We start from the raw sequence: 25,151 nt of genomic DNA on the forward strand, positions 1-25,151 counted from the left end.
CTTAACTAAAAGAAAGTTATTAAATATCTTTCAATAGAAAAAAGCATGCTTTCTTCTACTGTTGTAAAAAAAAAAAAAGACCCTAACTAAAAGAAAGTTATTAAATATCTTTCAATAGAAAAAAGCATGCTTTCTTCTACTGTTGTAGTTTGCCTAAAATCCTCAACCTGTTCATGATTTGCGAAAATATTTTTAATGAAATGGAGAATTTTAGTTCAATCGATGTGTTATTTATTTATTTTTTATGTTGCATAAAAATGCTCCCCTTGTCATTTAATTAGGTAGTCTTGTGTCTTCCACTGTTTCATCAGGAAAAACAGATGAACTGTTGACCACTGCAGTCTTAGTCCTGGTGTGTTGTTCTCAGGGTTTTTCTTGTATCGGATATATCATGTCTGGCCCACACACAACTCATGAAGGGAAAGCTTTAACTTTTTTGATTATGCCTTTTTTTCCTTGAATTTTTCACATTTCTTTTATTTATTTTTTTGGCAGAAAATTTTTGAGAAAAATGACTGTGGATAGCTCGTATTGTTATATCTCTACCGATACATTGTTGTGCATATTTTTAATTTTTTAAACCCTTTTCCAGGTCCTTGATGAAATTCTCGAGAATCAAAAACCTACATTATATAAACTTGCAGAGGAAACAAAAGCTTTGGAGAAGAAGGCTCCTCCTGATGTAAAAAATACGTATAGGCAGGAATTTGATGCCGTTGAAGGAAAATGGAATAAACTGAAGACCAAAGTTTCCAAAGATCTGCTTTTGCTTGAAGAGATTACACCCAAACTCAGGACTTTTGAGGTAAATTCCAAGGCCATTAGTAGTTTAAGTTTCTTACAGGGTAAAATAGTAATTATTATGTCAGCATCTCTCAGCTATAATGGACATTTGAGCATTTGGTGTTCTTTCTTGTCCCGCATTTATTATGATTTTACGATGAGATTTATAACTTGCTTACCAAAGACATACATTTTTTGTATCCTTTTTTTAAAAATTTTTATTGTGCCTTAAGTGAAAGTTTACAAATGCAGTCAGTCTCTCATACAAAAATTTATATACACCTTGCCCTAGTGAGACAGCACACTCCTTCCCTCCACTCTCTCTTTTTGTGTCCATTCAGCCAGCTTCTGACCCCCTCTGCCCTCTCATCTCCCCTCCAGACAGGAGATGCCAACATAGTCTCATGTGTCTACTTGATCCAAGAAGCTCATTCTTCACCAGTATCATTTTCTATCCCATTGTTCAGTCCAATCCATGTCTGAAGAGTTGGCACCCAAGATATACTTTTAATGTGCTGGAGAACACATTTATTTCCTTTTATCTTGCAGAGAAAGCTCCTTGGTGGAGGTACAGTAGACTTTGAAGATAAAATTGCTAAAAAATGGTCAACATATGTTTCAGGAATGGGGAGTCTGGGTGAAATAGAGGCCAGTGATTAGATTACAGAGGTAACTCAGTTGGAGTGGTAGAAGTTACCCAAACCAAACCACACCAAACCAAACCACACCAAACCAATTGCCATCTAGTCGATTCCAACTCATGGCGACCCCGTGTTGCAGAGTAGAACTGTGCTCCGTAGAGTTTTCAAGACTGCTACCTTTCAGAAGCAGATTGCCAGGTCTTTGTTTCATGGCACCTCTGAGTGGATTCAGACTGCCAACCTTTTGGTTAGTAGTTGAGCACTTAACCATTTGTGCCACCAGGGACCCTGATGGCACAAGTAGTTAAGTTCCCAGCTGCTAACTAAGAGGTCAGTGGTTCAAACCCACCAGCTGCTCCATCAGAGAAAGATATGGCAGTCTGCTTCTGTAAAAATTATAGCCTTAGAAACCTGTGGGGCAGATCTGCTGTGTCCTATAGGATTGCTAAGAGTTGGAATTGATTCGATGGTGCACACAACAACAACAGGGATTCCAGGGAGTAGCCACAAACCAAACGTGTTGCCGTCGAGTCCATTCTAACTCATAGCAACCCTACAGAACAGTGTAGAAGTACTCTGTAGGGTTTTCAAGGAGTGACTGGTGAATTCAAACTGCTTACCTTTTGGTTAGCAGCTAAGCTCTTAACCGCTGCGCCAGCAGGATTCCAGGTGGTATCAAACAGCTGAGTCCTTGAACCTTCCCTTTAAGGTCTTAGACATTTGAATTGAAAATCTGAACCAGGCCATGGGCAGACGGTGTCTGATTGGGAAAGTAAGTAATTCCAGGGACACAAAGATTCAGAAGCAGGATGCTTTGCAACATCTGAAAGTGTCAACAGATGAAACTGTAATAAAGTTCAAGAGGAAAGGGTAAATGTGAGAGCAGGTGAAGAGAAAGCGGTAAAGGTCAATGTCAGATAAAGACAGGATTTTAACATTTTGCCTTTCCAAATCAGTTGGTTTTCTAATAGGAAAGCTTTAGATGAAGAATGAAACAGTCACACTCCCTCCCCACCAAGGCTCCTGATGCTCTCAGTGTCTCCCAGCGTCTTACCTTGTTTGCCCCCATAGGTCATTTTATCCCCAGATGTTTCCCAAGATATGCTTTTAGCACAGTGCCTGCCCCAGAGAAGGCACTCAACGAAAAAGTTTAAATGAATGAGTTGAGATTGGTGAGGGAGATTTAGATTTGTAAATAAGCATACACACATACATATATATACAGGTAGTCTTTGACTTACAATGGATTCAAGTTGTGGTGAACCCCTGTTACGCCTGTCTGTTTTATTTTTTTTGGGGATATACTTTATCATTAGTGATAATGTACCGTATGCAATGTTGTAGTGCGTAATTTGCTGATATCATTGTAAGATGTTCACTGGAAGATGTTCAATATTATGATTTATAAAGATACTGATAATTAAAGACAATAATGATGAAAACTAAAAAAAAAAAAAAAAAAAATGACGTATTTGACCTACGCCAGAACCAACTTATGACGGAGTCGAAAGAAAGGAACCCTGTTGTAAGTCAGGGACTACCATACGTGTGTGTGTGTGTGTGTGTGTGTGTGTATACACACTCATATGTCCTGTGTGTACTTCAGACCCAAAGAAAATTTGTGTAAAGGATATTGCTGAGAGAGTGAAAAGATTGGAAGTAAAGAGAAAATTTATGAAGATGATGTTTTGAAAATCAAGGCTGGAGAACATGTGGTAGAAGAAGGGCTGGTAGACAGTATAGATCCAGGTGGAAGGTTCTTAGCCAGAATAGGTAGAGCAGTGACCGCTGAACTTGAAGAGAAGCTCTGTTACTGAGGAACCAAGGGACAGTTCAGTGGATGGTGAGCAGGAGAATAAAGAGGCAGCGGTTTTGGTTGTGCATGTAAAGAGATGGTTTTCTCCAAGTATGAGCTGCAGCTCTAGACTGAGATCTCATCAGAATAAACCGTTAATAGTGGAGAGGAGTGTGCTATGTATAGCTTGGTATTTTTGACTCCTGTAACTTTGTGGATGGATCTGCTTTTCTTCTGTGCCTTCAGTTGTAATTGTTTCCAACTTTACATACAAGAATTGCCCTTATACATAATTCTGAAGTTCTTGGTTCTGGGCCAAGCACTGGATTATCAGTGCTTCTCAACTGGGGACAATTTTGTCCTTCAGGGGACAGGTGGTAACATCTAGAGACATTTTTGTTTGTCACAGCTGCAGGGAAGGGAGGGCCAACTGGCATCTAGTGGGTAGAGGTTATAGATGCTGCTAAACATCTTATAGTAAGCCCCCTAGGAGAAAGAATTATCTGACCTAAAATGCCTGTAGTGCTGGGGTTTAGAAACCCTGGGTTAAGTATTTCCCTACTTTTCAAAAGCCTATCCTTTTGTTTTCAAATTTAAATCTGAGTTACAGTTAGGAAAATGTATATGCAAAGGTTATATCCAAAGGTTATATTTGACTCCTAGAAGTGTATTCTAGGGTTAGTTAAATAGGTGGCAAATCTTTAAATATGGAATTTAAAGAGAATAAATATTCTGCCAATCACAAATGTGAGTTGTGTGATTATTGTCATTAGCTTTAGGCTTAATGGGTTGTTGTCACCAATGCTGCAAATCCAGGCACTTAAAGAGGCCAGTTGGAGCACGTGCCGAATTTATTTCCATGGAAAACATCCCACATCAAACACGTGCGTCTGGACATTTAGGAGCTTTTTTACTATTACAGTAGCAGATTTATAATGTCCAGTTATTTTTTATTTGCTCCTTTATGTCCCAACTATAAGATCGTTGACAATGTCTGTACTGTATTCCTTAGTTGCCCAAATTCTTTGCCGAAAAATATTTTTAATTGTAAAGAACAGTTTTGTTCCCTTGTTGGCTTTGAAGGACTTGCTTCCTACTTAAAAAAAAAAAAAAAAAATTTTTTTTTTTTTTTTTTTACCCACTCACAATTCACTTGGAAAAAATTTTGATTATTTTTTCCCCAAAGATATTTAGATAATTGCAGTAAGTGTTCAGCTGAAGGTTAGCATTGTTTCCCCTTTTCTTCCGTGACCTGATGTATAATTTCTTATACATTTAAGTTGTGTTTGTTTTTAAGGCCTGGTAGGTTTTAGATTCAATATCAATTTATAACAGTGTTTTTTAGGAACACAGTGGCTGACTTGTTCATTTCTAAAATGCATTTTTAGTTATATGTCGTACACAAAGACTGCTCATTGTGAAAAAAATGAATAATGCAAAAGTATGTAGAATGAATATTTTAGAGTTCATTTTCCTTCCCAGTATTATTTTCCTCCCTGGAGGCAGCCACTGTTAAAAGTGAATCCTTGCTGGGGTTTAACATATTCAGAGTAAGAAGGAAGAATCCAAGGATCTTAGTAATTCTAACCATTTACAGACTTGAGGGCACCTAACGACAGCAACAATAGAAACAAGGAGCAGTGGTAGTTCAGTGGTAGATTTCTTGCCTTCCATGTGAGAGACCTGGGTTCGACCTGGGTTCGATTCTTGGCCAGCACACCTCATGTACAACTACCTCCTCAACCTCCCATATGCGTCTTGTCAGTTGGGGCTTGCATGTTGCTGTGATGCTGAACAGGCTTTAGTGTTGCTTCCAGTCAGAGAGACAGACTAGCAAGAAAGGCCTAGCGATCTATTTCTGAAAAATCAGCCAGTGAAAACCCTGTGGATTCCAATAGTCTAATCCCCTAGTGCATGGAGCTGCCGTGAATCAGAAGCTGACTCAACACAGCTAACAACAGCAATAATAGAAACAAATGATACTGGAATTCAATAGGGACATCTAAATAGGAAGTCCACAGTGACTGAGTTTTGGAGTACGAATCCCATTATTTATGTACAATAATACCTTTTCATGACACAGCACATTTAAGCTTTGAAAGTATTTTTATAGCCTTGTACTTAACTTTTTTCTGGTCCCCATCCTATAACACTTCTTAAAATACTCTTGTTATTTGTTTGCGTGCAATTTTTCCTCTCTGTTCTTGGTCAGCATTGCAGTGTTTTCCTCATTTCCCTTGTGTTGTGTGCACTGCTGGTTTCTTTATACAGGTAGAGATTCAGCCTCCACATTCCTATTCTAAGTATCATGTGCACATAAGTTCCATAGTCTTTTTTGTCTGTTCTAGGCCAAGGTAATGACCTCTATTCCTGTGCTTAAGAATTAAAATGTTAACTGGTGCTTTTAGACTCTACTTCACAGAAAGCACTTTCGCTCCTTCCAGTCAGCAAAACATTTTAAAATATGTAAAATAGATAATTTTTTTCATTAGACTCATTTTTAATATTGATTATTCTGACTTGATTTTCTTGTGAATCATGGGGATAAAATATTTAATTTTAAGAGGCTGCTTATATATCTTATTAGCCATAGCAATAATATGTTTGGATTTAGGAGCTGTAGAGTATTTTGTATTTTTCCTCTGCCTTATTCAAAATCTCCTACAGTGTGGTTGTCATTATTGGTGTTAGTTGTCGTCGAGTTGATTCTGACTCATGGTGATCCCATGTGTGAAGGAGTAGAACCGCTCCAGAGGATTTTCTTGGCTGTGATCTTCATGGAAGCAGATTGCCATATCTTTCTTCTGTGGAGCTGCTGGACGGGTTCAAACCACCAACCTTAGGTTAGCAGTCAAGCACAAACCATTTGCTCTATCTCGCGACCCTCTACGATGTGGTTTAATTGAGAAATCATGAAACCCCCAAGGCACATGCAAAACTCTGCCTTATCTTTACTACCATTCCTGTCTCTTCAGCCCCCTCCTCCAGCCACACTTGTTGCTGTGCTCAGGGTCTCATGTAATCTCTTGCCCTGATAATTCCATTACCCTAGAAATCTGACTGTCTCCTTCCAGTCTCTTCCTTCTCTAATTCATCTTCTGCACTGATGCCAGAGTTAGCCTTCTGAAAATGATCTGGCACCTTCCCCATAGTAATACAAAGTGCTTTCTCAAACATCTCATTAGCTCCAGTCCGTTCTTTGCCTGGAGGCCATGCCTGAATACCCACTGTGAACTGAGTCAGATGGGGTGACAGTGTGGTGGGTCACAAAGTACCACACTGGACCATTGCTCTTCTCCGGAAACTTCATATGCTTGCTGGGAATTTACATCCTTTTCTTCTCTGCTCGTCCTTTAAAACCCTTTTGTTACCAAATTATTATTAAAAAAAATTTTTTTTTGATGACATTTTCAGTATTGGAATGCATGTTTACTAATTGAGTGTGTTTCAATTTTTGGTTGGTAATAAGGATTTTGAGAAGTATGATCTGATAATATAAGCCACCAATAAGGTGAGTGGCACTCTGGCGCCACCGATCTGTGGTATAACAATACACCAATCAGAACTAAATAGAGAATTTATTGCAGGAGCCTTTTCATTAGATTACATAGGGAACCTCTAGTTTTCCAAATATGACACAGAAAAACCAAAGCAAACCCATTACGGCTCCCTAACTATCACACAGGAAAGCCATAATTATGCATGCAACCCTTACCTCACAGAAATAAAGGAGAAAAAGGCAAAAGTCTACAAAACTAACCCATCCAGGAAGCATCATCTAATAAAATGCTTAACCTACACAACAGTGAGGCGCAACTCTGGTCTGCTGAGCTTCACGCATTTCAGAAGGGGCCCGCCTTGACGCTAAATGCTTTAGGACCGGAATACCGGACTACCTGAGAGGTCCAGAGGCATAAAAACTGGCTGTTACAATGGTTAAACCACCCTTAACCGAAGAATTAAGAATAAGCGTCCTCTACAATAAGTGTTCAGAGCGCAGTGTGGGTTAGTGATGGAATTCCTGCCTTCCATGTAGGAGACCTGGCTCCAGTTTCCAGCCAGCGTGCCTTGTGGACAGCCACCGCCCATGTCAGTGGAAGATCCTGTATTGCTGTGATGCTGACAGGCTTCATTGGAGCTCCTATACTAAGTGCTGGACAGCCTTCAGTGGGGCTCCTGTACTAAATGCCAGACAGGCTTCAGTGGGGCTCCTATACTAAGTGCCGGACAGGCTTCAATGGGGCGCCTATACTAAATGCCGGACAGGCTTCAGTGGGGCTCCTGTACTAAGTGCTGGACAGGCTCTAGTGGGGCTCCTGTACTAAGTGCCGGACAGGCTTCAGTGGGGCTCCTGTGCTAAGTGCCGGACAGGCTTCAGTGGGGCTCCTGTACTAAGTGCTGGACAGGCTTCAGTGGGGCTCCTGTACTAAGTGCCGGACAGGCTTCGGTGGGGCACCTGTACTAAGTGCCGGACAGGCTTCGGTGGGGCTCCTGTACTAAATGCCGGACAGGCTTCGGTGGGGCTCCTGTACTAAATGCCGGACGGGCTTCGGTGGGGCTCCTGTTCTAAGTGCCGGACGGGCTTCGGTGGGGCTCCTGTTCTAAGTGCCGGACGGGCTTCGGTGGGGCTCCTGTACTAAATGCCGGCCGGGCTTCAGTGGGGCTCCTGTACTAAGCGCCGGCCGGGCTTCAGTGGGGCTCCTGTACTAAGTGCTGGACGGGCTTCAGTGGGGCTCCTGTACTAAACGCTGGACAGGCTTCAGTGGGGCTCCTATACTAAGATACACTAGAAAGAAAGTCCTGATGATCTACTTCTGAAAAAGCAGGCAGTGAAAACTCTGTGTGTCACAACAGTCTGATCCTGGTGTACGTAGGGTTGCCATGAGTCGGGGGCAGACTCAGTGGCAGCCAACAGCAACAACCACACAAGCAATGTTCAGCCTTGCTCACCACCGCACCTACCGCTAGAGTGATTTCTGCCTCTGTGTTTCTACTATGTTTGTTTACACCTTCACAGTAACTCCATCTCTAGCCAGTTTTTACTATAATTAGGCATGTCTGTCTGTCCTCCACCAGGCATGAGCTTTGCAAGGACGGGAGCCTTGTCTGCACACAGCAAGTAATGGGATGCAATATAATGGCTTTGTAGTTGCCTTCAGACAACTCAAAAAAAAAAAAGTTCAGACAACTTGGAAACCCTGGTGGCGTAGTGGTTAAGTGCTACGGCTGCTAACCAAAAGGTCGGCAGTTCAAATCCACCAGGCACTCCTTGGAAACCCTATGGGGCAGTTGTACTCTGTCCTGTAGGGTAGCTATGAGTTGGAACTGACTCAACGGCAATGGGTTTTTTAATGGGTTCAGGCAACTTACTCATTCCTACGTCTCTAATGAGGTTGGATCTATAACAGCTATGTGCTTGGTGATTGTAAGTGGCAGGACACCCGTGTAGTCACACCCGTTCTGTCCTTTCTCACCAGTCAGAGGCACACACAGAACACCTGAGCTCTGAGAGAGTGTGGAAAGGGAGATGGTCGTGCTCTGATTCAGACTCAGAACCCAGATTTGAAATTACTTTGGGAAGCATTTTAGGGGAGAAATGGTAAATACTTTCTAAGAGTTATAGACAATATAGTTGACTGCATTCTTTTTAGGTAACCTATGATTGATATAATTATCTCATAAGGTTCTTTAATCACTTTGAATACATTTTACTTTATTAAAAGGAATATTGATACTTTCCAAATCTTAGAATTTAAGAATTGGATAGTTTCAGATAAATAAATGTAGTGGCAATGTGATTGTCATTTTCCTTACTAAGTGAGGGAATACTTTTTTAAGATAGAGTTTTGAGGTTAATAAATATTATAAAACTAAAACAAGATAGAAACCCCACTGTCTTAAGTTAACTGCTTTCTTCTGGTTTCACAGTCCATCTTGCCCATGTCTTAGTTAGAAATTGCCTGCTCACACCAGTGTAAAAGCTGTGGACATTGCTGCAGGTGGGGGAGAAGCAAAATAAAATGCCAAGAATTTAACTGTAAACAAGTCTAGGGAGTAGTTGTGTACCTTGGAATCTTACTGTCTTAAATCCAGAGTTACCACGCTTGCCATTTTTTCCATCCCTGGCTCCGGGGATGTAATGGTTAAGAGCTATGGCAACTAACCAAAAGGTTGGCAGTTCGAGTCTACCAGGCGCTCCTTGGAAACCCTGTGGGGCACTTCTACTCAGGCCTTACAGGGTCGCTGTGAGTCAGAATCTACTCAATGGCCATGGGTTTTGGCTCTGGGGATGGGGTGGGAGATGGGGTGAAGCTGGGGTAGAGGACTGGTTTTGCTGACCCTGCATTCTTTTCTGTGATGCAGCTGCAGGTGTTGCCCATCAAAAATGCCTCTAAATCACTGCCTTTGCACAGTGATTGCCAGTGTGGAATTTTGTCTCTTCCAAATGAAAATTTTTTGATTTTTCAAAAATACCAAATGAGTAATTTTATATTAATTGGAGAATTTGTGAATATAAATAGGAATGAGAAATGACTACCCTAGATTAGTATTTAGAGTTTATTTTTTGCATGTGACATAATGATAGCCATTTATTTGAGACATTTACCAGTGGTTTTTATTTTTTTTGTATCGCTTTGTAAGAACCAGTCTTCCAAAATTTGTGCTTATATATTCATATGTGTATATTCACGTATATGTACATACACACACACGTATTTTCATTCTCCAAGTGGGTGGAGTTGGAGAACAGTTAAAAACTGACTGTTAAGGATTAGAAACTCAGAAGTGTACCAACTGAGTGGATTTTAAATAGGTAAACACCTTTTTCACGTGGCCTCCTTCACATTCTTTGTATCTTCTTTGCTGTAAAAGTGACTTAAAGCTGAGCAGCCTTTTGGTATTTTTACGAAGCACAGGAAACATCTGCCACAGTGGTTTGAGACAATATATTAACCTTCCAGGTAAGGAGGAGCTACTGTCTGAGAATGGAGATGGAGTAGACCTACCTGCCTCCCACACTCGCCCGCACCCAGGCAGTAGCTGGTCTTGATCTTTTTGTTGCTAACCTAACGTGCCATCGAGTCAGTTCTGACTCATATTGATGCTGTGTACAACAGAATGAAATACTGCTCAGTCCTGCGCCATACTCACAATCATTGCTATGTTTGAGCCCACTGGTGTAGCCGCTGTATCAATCTTCGTGCCTAAGAAAATAATCCCTCTCATGTGATGTGGCCACATGGCAGGAATGCAGGAATGCTGTGTGAATCTGCTGCTACCAGCCATTTCTAAAGTTTGCGTCTTCCCTCCTTTAATTGGCTTCCTTCTGCTCAGCTGTTTGTACAGGTCTAGTCAGAAATATCAAAAGCAGTAGCTCTTTTTAATGAAAGTAGCTCTTTCATTTTTCTAGTTACTCTTCAACAGTTATAGAACAAGCGTGGATGTTAACTGACACTTAAATAAAAATACACTTACCGAAGCTGGTCATTCCTTTGTAGCTTCTTATGGGAAATAAAAACCAAAACTTGGAAGTGGTAACTGTTTTTGGGGGGGGGTTAATCTTTGTAATAGTAAAGCAGTTGCTTCTTGTAGCTCTTGGTATTAACGGCTACCATTTATTGCGTGCCTCCTATGTGCCAGGCCCTTTCCAAACATTAGCTCTGTTTTTCAGAGCAAGGCAAAGCAGCTGGTGTTCTCTCTGTTTTACAGATGAGCTACTGAGGCTTAGAAAAGAGAAATGAGCTTCTCTCTGCCACATGGCTAGGAAGGTGCAGAGCTTGGTATGGGAACCCCTTTCCATGGGATTCTCCTAGAACTTGGCGTGCTCAGGATTATGCAGAATTTTTCTTTCGTGGCTTCTCAGATTCCTATCTGTTTCTTTTGTTACTGCTGGGATGATCAGGTGCTCTCCGTGGCCTGTGTCTGTTGTTTTCTCCTTTTTTTTCCTCATGTTAAAGTTTAAGAGAAAGAATGAACAGGTACATGTGAATTGTGTGTGCCCATGTGGATCTTTGTGTGCCTGAGAGAGGGAGGAAGGGAAAGAAGAAGGGAAAAAAGGAGAAAGATGCTTAAGGTCATAAAACATCTCTCCTTTGCCAGTGGCTGTCCCTGGGTGACGCAAATGGTTTGCACTCAACTAGTAAAAAAAAAAAAAAATTTTTTTTTTTTTTTTTTACTAACCTAAAGGTTGGCATTTTGAGCCCACCTGGCAGCACTGTGGAAGAAACGCTTGGCAGTCTGCTTCTGTAAAGATCACAGCCAAAACAACCCTGTGGAGCAGTTTTACTCTGTCGCATGAGTCGCCATGTGTCGGAATTGACTCAGCGGCAAGGGGCTTGTTTTCGGTTTTGCCCTCAAGTCAATTCTGACTCATAGCAACCCTATAGGACAGAGTAGAACTGCCCTACAGGATTTCCAAGGAGCAGCTGGTGGATTTGAACTGCCAGCCTTTTGGTTAGCAGCTGAACTCTTAAACACTGCACCACCAGGGCTCCTTGGAAACCCTATGGGGGCAGTTTTACTCTGTCCCGTACGGTTGCTGTGAGTTCGAATTGACTTGGCAGCAATGGGTTTGGTTTGGGGAAGTCAAGGCTGCTTTTTTTAGTCAAGGTTGTGATTAAAATGTTTCTACATTTTAATTCTGAAACAGAATGCTTCTACATATATTTTGCAAACCCTTGGCCCAGGAGACTATCAGCTTTCATTATTCAAAACTAGGTTGAAAGAAATGCCTGTTCATATAGCAGTAATGCTGCCTAAATTCTTAAAAATTACAGAATGGATATTAAAAGTAGAAGAATCTGTGACAGCAAGTTAAATGAACAGTTAAAAAAAAGTCCTTCATAATTTATGAACCCTATTTTTTTTTTTTTATAGATGTATTCATTCTTTCTCTCCTCATTCCAAGGAACTTCTTCTATCTTTCTGCATACCTCACCCAACCTGTCTTAATAGTGTGTCTTCCCAAAAGGATTTCTATGATAAGACCTTAGAATCCTGGAGCAAACACAGAAGTAGAGCTATGCACCAAGTCAGAAATACACATGAGTAGAATGGGCCTATGAGAATAGTGACAGAGAGACTATGGACCAGTGAATAAGAAAGCTTGACACAGGTATACAGTGTGACTAAAATGATTTCAAAGTTGTGACTGGAATAAGGAGCATAAGGAAGGACTTGGGTTGAGTGGTATAATATTAATAGAGGAGAAAGACTTAACCATAAAAGCCCTTTTTGTTTACCATCTTCATCAGAGAATGGCCCTCAAAACTAAAAAGTGTGTAATAGTCAAGATTGAGAGTGTATTATGGCCTGAACTATGAAACCGATGGAAAAGCCACTCAGATCCTCAGGAGATAAGTTCCTGATGCTCACAGACATAAATGTGCCTTCCAATTACTAGTGGGATTTTTACCCATGATCTCAGGCCCACTTTATGCATTTTGTGAGAAATTACCAGAAAAATGGAGAGGGATGAATATCATAATTAAGAGGGAATATTAATTTCTAGATGCTAAAGACCTGTGAGTGCAAGCTTGATGTCATTTCCTGACTCACATGGGTGCAGGGACTGAAGAACCCAAAATGTTCAAGTCAAGTTGCAGGCTGCTGGTTCATGGGGTTGTGGGAGCTGGCATATCCAAAATCTGCAGGTCAGACAGCAGGCTGAAGGCTTTTCATGTCCCAGGAACCAGAGGTCAAATGACATGAGATGATTGCAGGATCGAGAGGGAGAACTTTGCCGGAACATCCGTTTATATCATGGGTGCAGGCCATACCCCCAAGGAAACTTGTCTTCCAACTGATTGGCTGCTCATATCAGATCACAAAATGGGAAGTGATTACATAGCGTCTGCCAAACCACTGAGAATCATAGCCTAGCCAAGCTGACATATAATATTAACCATCACAATCACTCACCAACTAAGAGAAATATTTTATGTTAAAACAATGTGGAACTAAAATATATATAGTAACATGGAGCAAGGGATGGAGAAAGAGCAAAAGGGGAGTTAAAGAGTCCTAAGGTCCTTGAGCTATTCAAAGGCCAAGCAGAGATATTACTTCATTTTATACTTCATTAGAAAAATATAATAATAGATGTGTACATTAAAATTTCTAAGAAAGACTCAGACAATTGTTGGTAGGTGCCATCGAGTTGGTTCCAACTCAATGACCCTGTGTACAACAGAACTTAACACTGCCTGGTCCTATGCCATCCTCACAATTGTTGCCATATTTAAGCACATTGTTGCAGTCACTATGTCAATCCATCTCGTTGAGGGTCTTCTTTTTCACTGACCCTTTATTTTACCAGGCATGATGTCCTTCTCCAGGGATTGGTCCCTCCTGGTAACATGCTTAAAGTCTCGTCATCCTCACGTCTAAGGAACATTCTGGTTATACATCTTCCAACACAGATTTGTTCATTCTTCTAGCAGTCCATGGTATATTCAGTATTCCTCACCAACACAATAATTCAAATGCATCAATTCTTAGGTCTTCTCGTGTTCATTGTTCAGCTTTCACATGCATATGAGGTGACTGAAAATACCAGGCTTGAGTCAGGTGCACTTTAGTCATCAAAGTGACATATTTGCCTTTTAAGATTTTAAAGAGGTGTTTTGTAGCAGTCTTTTGCCTAATGCACGTATGGCACTGTAAAAACCAAACCAAACCCATTGCCATCGATTCAATAATGACTCATAGTAATCCTATAGGCAGAGTAGTGTTTCCAGGGCTGTAATCTTCACAGAAGCAAACCGCCACATCTTTTTCTTGTAGAGTGGCTGGCGGGTTCAAACCACCGACTTTTTGGTCAACAGCTCAGAGCTTAATCTCTATGCCACCAAGGCTCCTACAGTGGGTCCAAACCAAGAAAAAAAATCAAACCCCTTGCTGTCGAGTTGATTCTGACTCATAGTGAGTGACCCTACAGGACAGCGTAGAACTGCCCCATAGGGTTTCCAAAGAGTGGCTGGTGGTTTTGGTTAGCAGCCAAGCCCTTAACCACTGCACCAACAGGGCTCCATATGGCACTATATGAGTGTAATATTGTATGTGAGTTGCCAGATAGGTTCCATCTTTGTGTTTCAGTCCAGCATTATATGGAGAATAATGCTTGATTCTGAGTAGTATATTTTAAGGGCATTAACAAATCGATGTAGTTTCCAGAACATGTTTATCAGAATGGTGAGTGTGTACCTGGATATCCTCCTATGAGACAGCTTGGAAGCAACTGGTTATGTTTAACCAATGAAAGAAAAGACATGTGACTGCCCCAGAACTGAAGGGCTTTTTTTGAACAGGAGAGTAAATTTATCTCTATTCATAGGAATGAACTAGGAGCAGAAAACTGAAGAAGGTAGAGAGTAACAAATTCACTGCAATACAAGGAAAAATAATAAGTCAAACTGACCAGTGATGGAGTGGGAAGACTTGGAAGGAAATGAGCATCATTTTATTATAGTATTTAAAGTCACGTTTAACTTACTTGCATTCTTCAAGGCCCAGTTCCAACGTTACCTCCTCTCTGAAGCCTTTTTTCTATACCGAATGTTTCCTAGCTCATCTGTCTTTGAACCCCAGCAGCATACATAGTAACTGGATTATACTGGGTGTCCAGTAAATGCTGGATGAAAGAATGGAGCTAGGTAGTGGTCTCTGCTTGGTTCCCAAGGCGTCCAGCAGCAAAACTAAGAGCAATCTATTGCATCTTTTCCACAATGCTATTTATTCATTCCTGCTTTGAGTCACTAACTGTAGTAAAAAGTTTATATTAGATTTTATGAGAACATAAGATTTTTTTAGCTGATTATACCTGGTAAAGTCTTTTATTCTGTCATTTGAATTTTTGATCATAGATATTGCTTGCATTTGAGCAAAATACCTCGGTTCACTGGAGAGTGTTTTGAAATGTGTAGAATGATTACTAAGCTGTCTGTCTCTTGAGGGATTTAGTCAAGAATGGAGAAGATAATTATTTTTGAAGTTGGAAAGTTTAAAAAAGGAAACCAATGAAAATGATGCTATCAAAGTTTGAAAAGTTGTGTTCTTTTCCGGTAGCAATGGATCTTGAGATGTAGTAGGTTGAATGTCACTGAATAATATCCCCCTCTGTTATTGTGTTCGGTTTAGACTGATGCAGATGCCATCGCGAAGTGGATGGATGGTGTGAAAGACTTCTTAATGAAAGAGCAGGCTGCCCAAGGGGATGCCGATGGGCTGCAGAGGCAGCTTGACCAATGTTCTGTGAGTTCTGCTGACCTGGCGAACCAGCTATAATCAGTCACATTTCCTGCTTTTTCTTTATTTTCTGCTACTATTAAAAGTGGAAGAATATACCACGATATATATATTTTTTATAAGCCTAGATAAAATATCTTTTATGATAGAACATTTTTGACTCTGTGGTTAATAAAAGAAGACTGCTGAGTCATATTTTTCTTTGTGGCTGTGGTTATGGAATTTTGATAGAGAGAACAAGTTTAGTTCATCAGGATCTGCTATTTTATGTTACAAGGAAAACGTTAATGTAATAATTACCACTTGTGTATATATATATATATATATATGTTTTTTATATTGCTCTTATAGTGCCACATGGTGAAAAACAAATTTAAGAAATATAATTTGCTAGTAATGCTGTATATAACTTATATTACGTGAGAGCATTAGGCTTCTCTAAATTAATTAAAAGCACTATCCCCTGTTGAGGATCAGGTATTTCCAATCTAATTTGGCATGTGGCTACCTGAGGCACCAAGGTTAAGTAAATTTATTAAGACATAATATTAAGTAGTCAGAATTCCTGACTCCCAAGCAGCTTATTCTTATAGTATTTTCAGGGATATAAGCAGACAGACTAGCATTATGATGTCTGCTTACATCGGAGATAAACTCAACACGGGCTTATTTTATGTGTCCAGGCCTTTGTTAATGAAATAGAAGCAGTTGAATCCTCTCTGAAAGACATGAGAGAAATAGAGGCTAACCTTCGAAGCTGTCCAGTTGCCGGAATCAAAACCTGGGTGCAGTCAAAACTCTCTGACTACCAAACCCAATTGGAGAAATTTAGCAAGGAGGTAAGTTTTTCAACTTTATTGTCTGTAGTTTTCAAGAGATGTGTACAGTGGCTTGTCTTGACCAGCTGAACTGATTTTGTAAGCTATCCAGTTTGAAAACAGTGGACTGGGAGAGCTGCAGCATGGGTGGCAGGTTGGGGCAAGGGGAGGGTATATTTTTTTTTAATTAAGGAAGGACACTAACTATCCAGTTTGGGCCAGGACTTGCTCCTTATTCTTGTCTTGAATCTGGCTTGACACGTGTATTTATGATACCTGCCTCACTACCAGGACAGTTGAGTTTGCTACATAGTAATCTCAGCCATTAATGAGCTCTCGTGGTGCACTGATTAAGAGCTTAGCTGGTAATGAAAAGGTTGGTGATCTGAACCTACCAGCCACTCTGTGAGAGAAAGATGTGGCAGTCTGCTCTATGAAGATTACATCCTTGGAAACCCTATGGGGCAGCACTGGTCTGTCCTGTGGGGTCGCCATGAGTCGAAATCGACTCACTGGTATACAACCACCAATCACAGGCATTAATCAATGATTTATTCTGAAAATATTTATTAATCAGCCGCATTCATTAGTATGCATGCATATTGATTAGGCATCATTCTAGGCACTGGGGATACAGCATTGAATGAGGAAAAAAAATTCTGCCTCTAAAAATTTCACATTCTAGCGAGGCAGATCGGTAATGAACAAAATCATAATAAAAAATAAGGAAAGGCTAGTGAGGGGTTAGGGCAAGGTGAGTTATTTCAAAGAGGGTGGTCAGGGAAGGGCTTTCTGAGACTGGGACACTTGAATAGGGAAGTGAATAAAGGGATGAGCCATGAGCCAGAGGCTGAGGTTAAAAACATTCTGGCAGGGGGAATAGCAAGCTTAAAAGCCCTGTGGTGGGAATGGGCTTGGCCTGTTCAGTAAAGAACAAGGAGGGCCGTGTAGCTGGAATGGAGTGCAGAGAGGACTTAGTGGGTTGGAGAATTATGGTAAGATATTTATTTTTTTTTTTTTTATGAGGTTAGGAGGTAAGCAGGTAGGCAGGGGATGGATTATATTTGGACTTGGAATTTGGATTTTATTTCAAGTGTAATATCACACAGAAAGTGATCATATTATGAAAGAAAGCACATTTTAATACCCCCCCCCGGATATAATCTCAGAATAATTATTATAATTTTCAGCTTTTTGAAAAGTCACTATTGTGTCCTTATTTTTCTTATTTCTCTTTGGAACCGTGAAAATTGCATCACTGAGTAGTGGTCAGGAACTAATATTAGAGAGACTTTTTTGTAAGTGTTCTCAGTAATGTGTCTTTGTTTAAAAAAAAAAAAACTTTCCAAGTATAAAAAATAAAAACAAAAAGTTCTCAGCCGGGCTTGGGAACCAGGGCTGGGTGCGTCCTGCTGGCAGCGGGCTCGGTGGGTACTGTGTGGGGCAGTGAGATAAAAGCGCCTGTTTGGTCCCTGTTTATTTTTGTGACTGGGATCCTGTTTGGAACAAGAGAACAGGAAGGCCGTTAAGCACTCTTCCTTACTCTTGAGAGAGCTGTCCTATTCCTGTATTGGCTTTTGGTTTCTGTCAGCTTCTCAGCCAGGCAAGCCCTGGCAAGGTTCAGTTTGAGCAAGAGGCTGAATATATAAAATGACTGTGACTGTGGAAAGGAATCTTCTCCCACAGAACAAGTCTGTTTGTGGTTTTGGTGTCCCAGCGAGAATCTTTCTGAAAATATTTTTAGATGTCTTAGATGTATTTAGGTAATTCATTGAACCAGACTCAGACAAATATTTATTTTCTAATGAACATATTTTGGTGTCTGTGTGGAATGTACAATTATAATTGATCACCAAATCCAAAAATTTATAGTGTTTTACAAACTTCTTTTATAGCAGAACTCTTCCTTCTCTCATTTTTTAAAGTGACGTCTTAAAAGTTATCCTATCAAACATAAGAAAATTGACTTTTTTGTTTCATAATAATGCTATGGTAAATTTCTTTGATATATGTGCTTTTATTGCAGTAAATTAGATTCCCACATGTAGAATTACTCTGTCAAAGGCTATGCACTTTCAAAATTATAATAGATATTTGCAGATTAATACCCAAAATGTGGTAATAGAATCCCAGTTATAATTATTTTCTTCATTATTATTTGTATTCCACAATATCAGCGTAAAATGTGTAAAGGATTTTATCCAAAATTTTAAAACATGGAAAGTTATATCATATCTTTAAATATTAAAAACTTGAACTTGACATTTGACTTATTAAGTGTTCTTTATTTGGGTTTTTTCCCTTCTAGATTGCTATTCAAAAAAATAGATTGTCCGAAAGCCAGGAAAAAGCAGTGAACCTGAAGAAAGACTTGGCGGAGATGCAGGAATGGATGGCCCAAGCTGAAGAAGAATACCTGGAGAGGGATTTTGAATACAAGTCACCAGAAGAACTTGAGAATGCTGTGGAAGAAATGAAGGTGAGGCTGGAACAGTCAATCTAATAGGTTTTATACCTCTCCTCTTCTGTGTAAAATTACTTTATCCATCCAACCACCCTTCTACCTACCTGCTGCCTATGTGGTGATAAGGCACAATATGTACGTACATTTTTCATAGTAGGATTTCACATTTAAAGAAAAAAGGAAGGGTAGTTATGATTTTATTGACAAAGGAAACCCATGAATTGAGTCCACGAGGGCCTCTAAGACTACCTCTTAGAACCTTGGGGAGCCACAGAGAATCACTTCAAATCCATTGGTATTAGGTGTGAGGAAGAATTATTTTTTGGTAAGAAACAAGAGAGACTTCCCAAGTTGGTTAGGGTTTTTTCATTTTGTCAGGTAGGATTTTTCCGCTTAGCTCACTGGGTACATATGAATACATTTAGGTACCAATAGTAGAAACACAGCAAAGATCATGGAAATGGTGCAGGGCCAGGCAACAGTTCTGTTATATACAATAAGGTCACCATGAATTGGAGCAGACTCTGTGGCACCTAATGACAACCACAAAAAAAAAAAAAAAAAAACGACAACCCACAAGCAGTAGGAAAATAAATGGTCAAGGTATTTGGTATCAGTTGGTTCCATAGGGTATATTTCCTATAAACCTATGTGTCTTGTGTCAGTGGTCTTAGATACTCTTTTTTTTTTTTTTAAATATGTATATAATAAAAGAACTAGGCATCATTCCCAAATTTTAAGCACTGTTTCAAGTGTCCTTGAGTGTTCAAGTCAAAGTAGAAACTGTCTTGAAGGATATATATATATTTTCCTATCTATTAAAAAAAAAAAAAAATTAAGGAACACAGTGAGTGTTTTAACCCCAAAGTTAACATGCCTAAAAGTACAACTGAACCAAAAATCTCTGTGTAGATATTTTAAAAAGGGAATTATATGACATTAATACATTATTGTATAAGAGTCAAAGTAAATATGACAAGGGACCTTTATTGAAGTTGTAGAATTTTCACTGAAACATCTTTTTTAGTGTATTACTTTTTGAAAATGCTCACTCTAAATAAAATACTGAATATATAAAATATTTTAATGTAACTTACCATGTTAAGGACCAACTTATTTCATTTATTCTCTTCCTTTAAACTATTGGTATTTGAGTTTTGTGTTTTTTTTTTTTAAAGTCACAACCCTGGTGGCATAGTGGTTAAGCGCTATAGCTGCTAAGCAAGAGGTTGGCAGTTCGAATCCACCAGGCGCTCCTTGGAAACTCTCTGGGGCAGTTCTACTCTGTCCTATAGGGTCGCTATGAGTCGGAATTGACTCGACGGCAGTGGGTTTGGCTTTTTTGGTTTTATAGAGATTAAAGTCCTTCATTGGGCAATATCTTATCTATTTTTTTTTATGTTCCAAAGAGCCATTAGGATTTTTAACACCACCATACACTTAATTACTTTTCCCCAACCTAGGGAAGTTGAAAACAGTAAACAGTAAAGAAAGCTAAAAGGGAGAGTGAAAAGGCCTTCTTAGCTTGGTTTTTCTGAATATGGAATTATTTATCTTGAGTGTGAAGGGTGAGCCAGGGAAGAAGCTATTTCTGGATCAGATCTTTCCAGTATAACTTTGTTATCATCTTTGAAATGTTAATTATAAGAAAGATAGATATATCTGTGTCCTAGGAGAAAAAAAATGTTTAAATTATTTGACAAAAATTTTAAGGATATCACTACCATGGTGTCACCTCAGTTTTTGTGAAAATTCATTTATGTATCTAATATATTCAAACCTCCAGTGGTCAGTTAAAATTAATTGGCTTCGATTCTTATCTGGACCCATAATTTAAAAATAATGTCAGTAAACGTAATCTAGGATAATCTAGGTGTTAACACTGACGTTATTAAATGAAAATACTTGCGGGGGACTGTGTATAGGGTCGCTCTGAGTCAAAATCGACTCAACAGCAACGGGTTTGGTTGTTACTTTTTTTGTGTACATTAGGTCATATGGTGAGTGACATTTTATAGTTAACATTCTCACTTTAAAAACACTCACCGTTGTGATTGCCTAAATAATGCGCAAATTAGGCAGCCTGACTTATTTAGAAATTTTAATTTTGATTTAGTTATTAAAAATAAAATTGGTTACTGGAATGGGAGACATTTTCCAGTTTGTTCTTTCTTCTATCAGAGGGCAAAAGAGGATGTGTTGCAGAAGGAGGTGAGAGTGAAGATTCTCAAGGACAACATCAAGTTATTAGCTACAAAAGTGCCCTCTGGTGGCCAGGAGTTGACGTCTGAGCTGAACATCGTGCTGGAGAATTATCAACTTCTTTGCAACAGAATTCGGGGAAAGTGCCACACGCTAGAGGTATGGTATTTTTTTGAGTGGTGCATGTTTTGAGACCCAAACTCTGCAAAGTACTGCCCTGCCTTGTAAGTTTCATTGAAGCAAGGAGTGAGTTGAAGACAAAACTAGACTGTTTGCATTCATGTAGAAAAACTCTATTAAAAAAAAAGTCCTGGATCATAAAAGAAAAGGAATTCTTGGGTAATAAATTGGTAAAAAAGGAAAGAGGGATTAGAAAAAAAAAAAAAAAAAAAGATCTGCCTCCAACTAGTGGAAGGTTCTTGGCAGGTCGTTTAATATCTTCAGACTTGACTTTTTTTTTACATGTGACCTCAAGATTTTCATGTTACAAATGATCTGTAGGGCCTGTTCAGTCCAAAAATTCCAGAAGAATCCCCTGTGAACGTCTTTGTTTTGCTTTGCTTAGTTGACTACATGGAGATGAATTGTGATATTTTTATTTAGAATGATTGATTCTGAGGTTTCTTTTTCTTTTAAATAAAATTAAGTTTTTGTTTTTGCATGAGTATGACTTGCCATATTTTATTGAAAAGATTTAAGAGGCATTTCAATTTATAATCTTTTATTTCTTTAAAACAAATGATTGAAGTCAGTCATAAAATGGTAATGGTAAAAAATCATAACTGCAGTATTTAAAATAACTTAACTCATTACTTGCTTTTTCTGAATCTGTTTTGTGTTAAGATGTTTATAATTGAGACTAATGAGGAAGCTACAATTCACACAGATCCTCATTCTTTAATATTAATAGGTGGTCTAACATAAAACACTAGAGGCTACTCATTTGAGACTTAGAAATTCTATAAACATATAATATTATTTATGGCTAATCATAAATCCTAATGACTGATCTTGGAATTGAATTTTACTGCAGTCTCATCCATGTTTTTCTCTCTCTCAAAACCACCCTTAGTTTTGTTCTTTTTTGTTTCCACTATTCATTTATAGCCCAAATAGCAATTCACAATACGTTTAAATAATGAATGGAGTCCCTAGATTAATCCCAAGCTAACAAAAGTCTACTTGTATTCTATGCCATTCTCTCAGGCTATCTTAGGGACTCAAAGATGGTAATGCTTAGAATGCAGAATGAAATAAGTATTTTGAGGGTTTGAAATTGCTTTGAAAATTACTGTTGGAATTTATAATCATTTGGAGAGAATTTCTTTGACAGAAAAATAGGAAAAGTGTAAAAAAAAAAATGATACAGAGAAGAGAGATGAGGCCTTGTCTTTGAAAGAAGATAAACTAGGTTTAAATATGGAAACGCTCTTGAAATTATCTTAGGGGTTACCGAAAGACCTTGGGAAGAAACAGCCCAAATTTCTAAATTAGGAAGAGACTAATTTTATCATGTTGATTATTTCTAGATTCCTTTAAAGTACTTTTAACCTCAAACATTTTGAATTTATAGGAGAGTATACTCATCCCCTAGATGTAACTGTTGTTAACATTTTATCCAGTTTTTAAAAAATAAAATAGATTAGTGTTATAGAACCTGATTCCATCATTTCATCTTATTCCTCCTCTGTATCCCTGCCTTGAGGTAACCATTATCCAGAAATTGGTGTGTGTTCTTTCCATTAATGTCTATATATTTTTACTATATATACTTATGTTTCAGTTACTCTTGCTAGTTAACAAACCACCACCAAAGTTATCTCATGGCTTGTGGAAACAATGAATTATTTCTTGTGATTATGTGGGTTGATTTGGCTCAGCTGGGTGGCTCTCCTGTTCCATGTGGTAGAAGTATAGATCACTTATGTAGCTGTATCAAACTGGGAGCTCAGCTGGGACATTCATGATGGTGTCTCATCTTCCAACCTCTCTCTCCATGTGGCCTCTTTTCTTTACTGCTTATTTTTCTATAGCAGCTGGTTTTTAAGAGGGAGAAAGCAGAAGCTGCCTATTCTTTTTTTTTTTTTAAATATTGTGTTGTCAGTGAGAGTTTACACAGCAATTTAGGTTCCCATTTAACAATTACTACACAAATTATTCAGTGACTTTGGTTACACTTTTCACAATGTGTCAACATTCTCATTAATTCCATTCTGATGTTTTGTTTCCAGTACTATAGTAATCTGGTTTCCCTGTCTCATTACCCTTTTATCTTTGCTTTAGAGTAACTGCTGACCATTTGGTCTCATTTAGATGATTTTTTAAAGGCATGCAGTACTTGAAGGAGGTATTCTTTATTTTATGAGCCAGTCTGTTGATTTAGCTCAGCTGCCTGTTCTTTTAAAGGTCTGAAATTTGGCAAAGTGTCATCTCTAGCATTCTTTTGGTTCAAGCAAGTCACAAAACCAACCCAGATTGTGAGAGAGGAGAAAATGACTTTACCTCTTGATGGGGATAGTGGCAAAGAGCTTGGGGCCATCTTTAATCCACCATATCTCACTCTCTGGCCACAAATTATTTACATTCCTCCCACATGGCAATGCACTCACACTCCCCCAGGGGCTTGCAAAGTCTCAGCCAATACAGCATCGGGCTGGAAATCTAGTACCTTGTTATCTCTATCAGAGCCAAATGCACATGTAGTTCCTTGGAATGGTTTCTTCAGGTGTAGGTGTTTGAGCGTAGCACGTCTTGATTCAGAGACCTGGGCACTAAAAAAGACAAGTTATTTGTGCCCCATATTCCTAACATGCGGTAGTGAGACAGGAACAGGAAACTTCAGCACACACTGCATTTAGAAAAGGCCAGGGAGTACAGGGTAAATAGCAGTTTCTGGTCCATAGTAGAAGCCCTGGTTGTGCACTGGTTAAGCATTTTGCTGCTAGCCAAAAAGATGGCAGTTCAGATCCACCAGCCACTTCTTGGAAACCCTATGGGACAGTTCTGCTCTGTCCTGTAGGATCTCTATGAGTTGGAATCGACTCGACGGCAGTGTTTTTTTTTTTTTTTGGTTGGTCCATGGTAATTCTGAAGTCTTGCCAAGCACCTTGTCTTAGTTGTCTAGTACTGCTATAACAGAAATACAACAAGTGGATGGCTTTAACAAAGAGAAATTTATATTCTCACGGTCTAGTAGGTTACAAGTCCAAATTCAGGGTGTCAGCCCCAGAGGAAGGCTTTCTCTGTTGTCTCTGGAGGAAGGTCCTTGTCCTCAATCTTCCCCTGTTCGAGGAACGTCTCAGTCGCAGGAGCCCCGAGTCCAAAGGATGCACTCTGTTCCTTGTGCTGCGAGGCTCCCAACTCTCTGCTTGCTTCCTTTCCTTTTATCTCTTGAGAGATAAAAGGTGGTGCAGGCCACACCCCAGGGAAACTCCCTTTAGGTTGCATCTAAGTAAAGATGGTGTTACAATCCCACCCTAATCCTCTCAACATAAAATTACAATCACAAAATGGAGGACAACCACAGAATACCGGGAATCATGGCCTACCTAAGTTAATACACAGTTTTGGGGGGACATAATTCAACCCATGACACACTGTTAGTCCGGGCCCCTTGCTCTTGCTTGAGTAGGGTCCACTTCTGCTGTTTGGGATGGGTTCTCTGTGGGTCATCCTTCCTTTCTGATAAGAAATGGGGCTGTGCTTACAGCCGAGTAGATTTCTCAGTCTGCTTTCTGCTTGTACAAATTTGTGAGTACAGAAACCACCCTCTTTTCTCTTTTAATTAGAGCCAGGTTAGGAAACTACACCCCAAGGATCAAATCTGGCTCACCCTGGTTTTCTTTATGCCCATGAACCAAGGATGGTTTTCATATTTTTAAAAGGTTGTTAAAAAACAAAACAAAACCCTAAAACACACAGAAGAATCTGTGAGAGACACTGGTTGTGGCCCATAAAACCTAAAGTATTTACTACCTGGGTCGTTATAGAAAAATTTGCCTGCTTTTGGTCTGGTGGATACCCTGGTGGTACAGTGGTTAAGAGTTTAGCTGCTAACCAAAAGGTGGGCAATTTGAATCTACCAGGTGCTCCTTGGAAACCCTGTGGGGAAGTTCTGCTCTGTCCTGTAGGGTCGCTATGAGTTGGAATCGACTCGATGGCAATGGGTTTGGTTTTTGGTCTGGTAAGCATAACTTATATGG

General features: G+C 39.4%; 1 protein-coding gene across 10 annotated transcripts in view; it reads left to right on the forward strand.

Annotated features, from left to right (window-relative positions):
- The window catches only part of UTRN (utrophin), a 610,574-nt gene that overhangs the window by 196,679 nt on the left and 388,744 nt on the right, over nucleotides 1–25,151 (forward strand). For all 10 annotated transcript variants that reach the window (XM_049902936.1, XM_049902887.1, XM_049902897.1 and 7 more), the window contains 5 exons: nucleotides 593–805; nucleotides 15,358–15,471; nucleotides 16,149–16,304; nucleotides 18,592–18,762; nucleotides 20,929–21,108. In XM_049902936.1, coding sequence (XP_049758893.1) covers nucleotides 593–805; nucleotides 15,358–15,471; nucleotides 16,149–16,304; nucleotides 18,592–18,762; nucleotides 20,929–21,108 — 834 coding nt within the window. The remainder of the gene's footprint in view (nucleotides 1–592; nucleotides 806–15,357; nucleotides 15,472–16,148; nucleotides 16,305–18,591; nucleotides 18,763–20,928; nucleotides 21,109–25,151) is intronic.

Source organism: Elephas maximus, chromosome 1 (genome assembly GCF_024166365.1).
Source record: "Elephas maximus indicus isolate mEleMax1 chromosome 1, mEleMax1 primary haplotype, whole genome shotgun sequence".
Taxonomy (NCBI): domain Eukaryota; kingdom Metazoa; phylum Chordata; class Mammalia; order Proboscidea; family Elephantidae; genus Elephas; species Elephas maximus.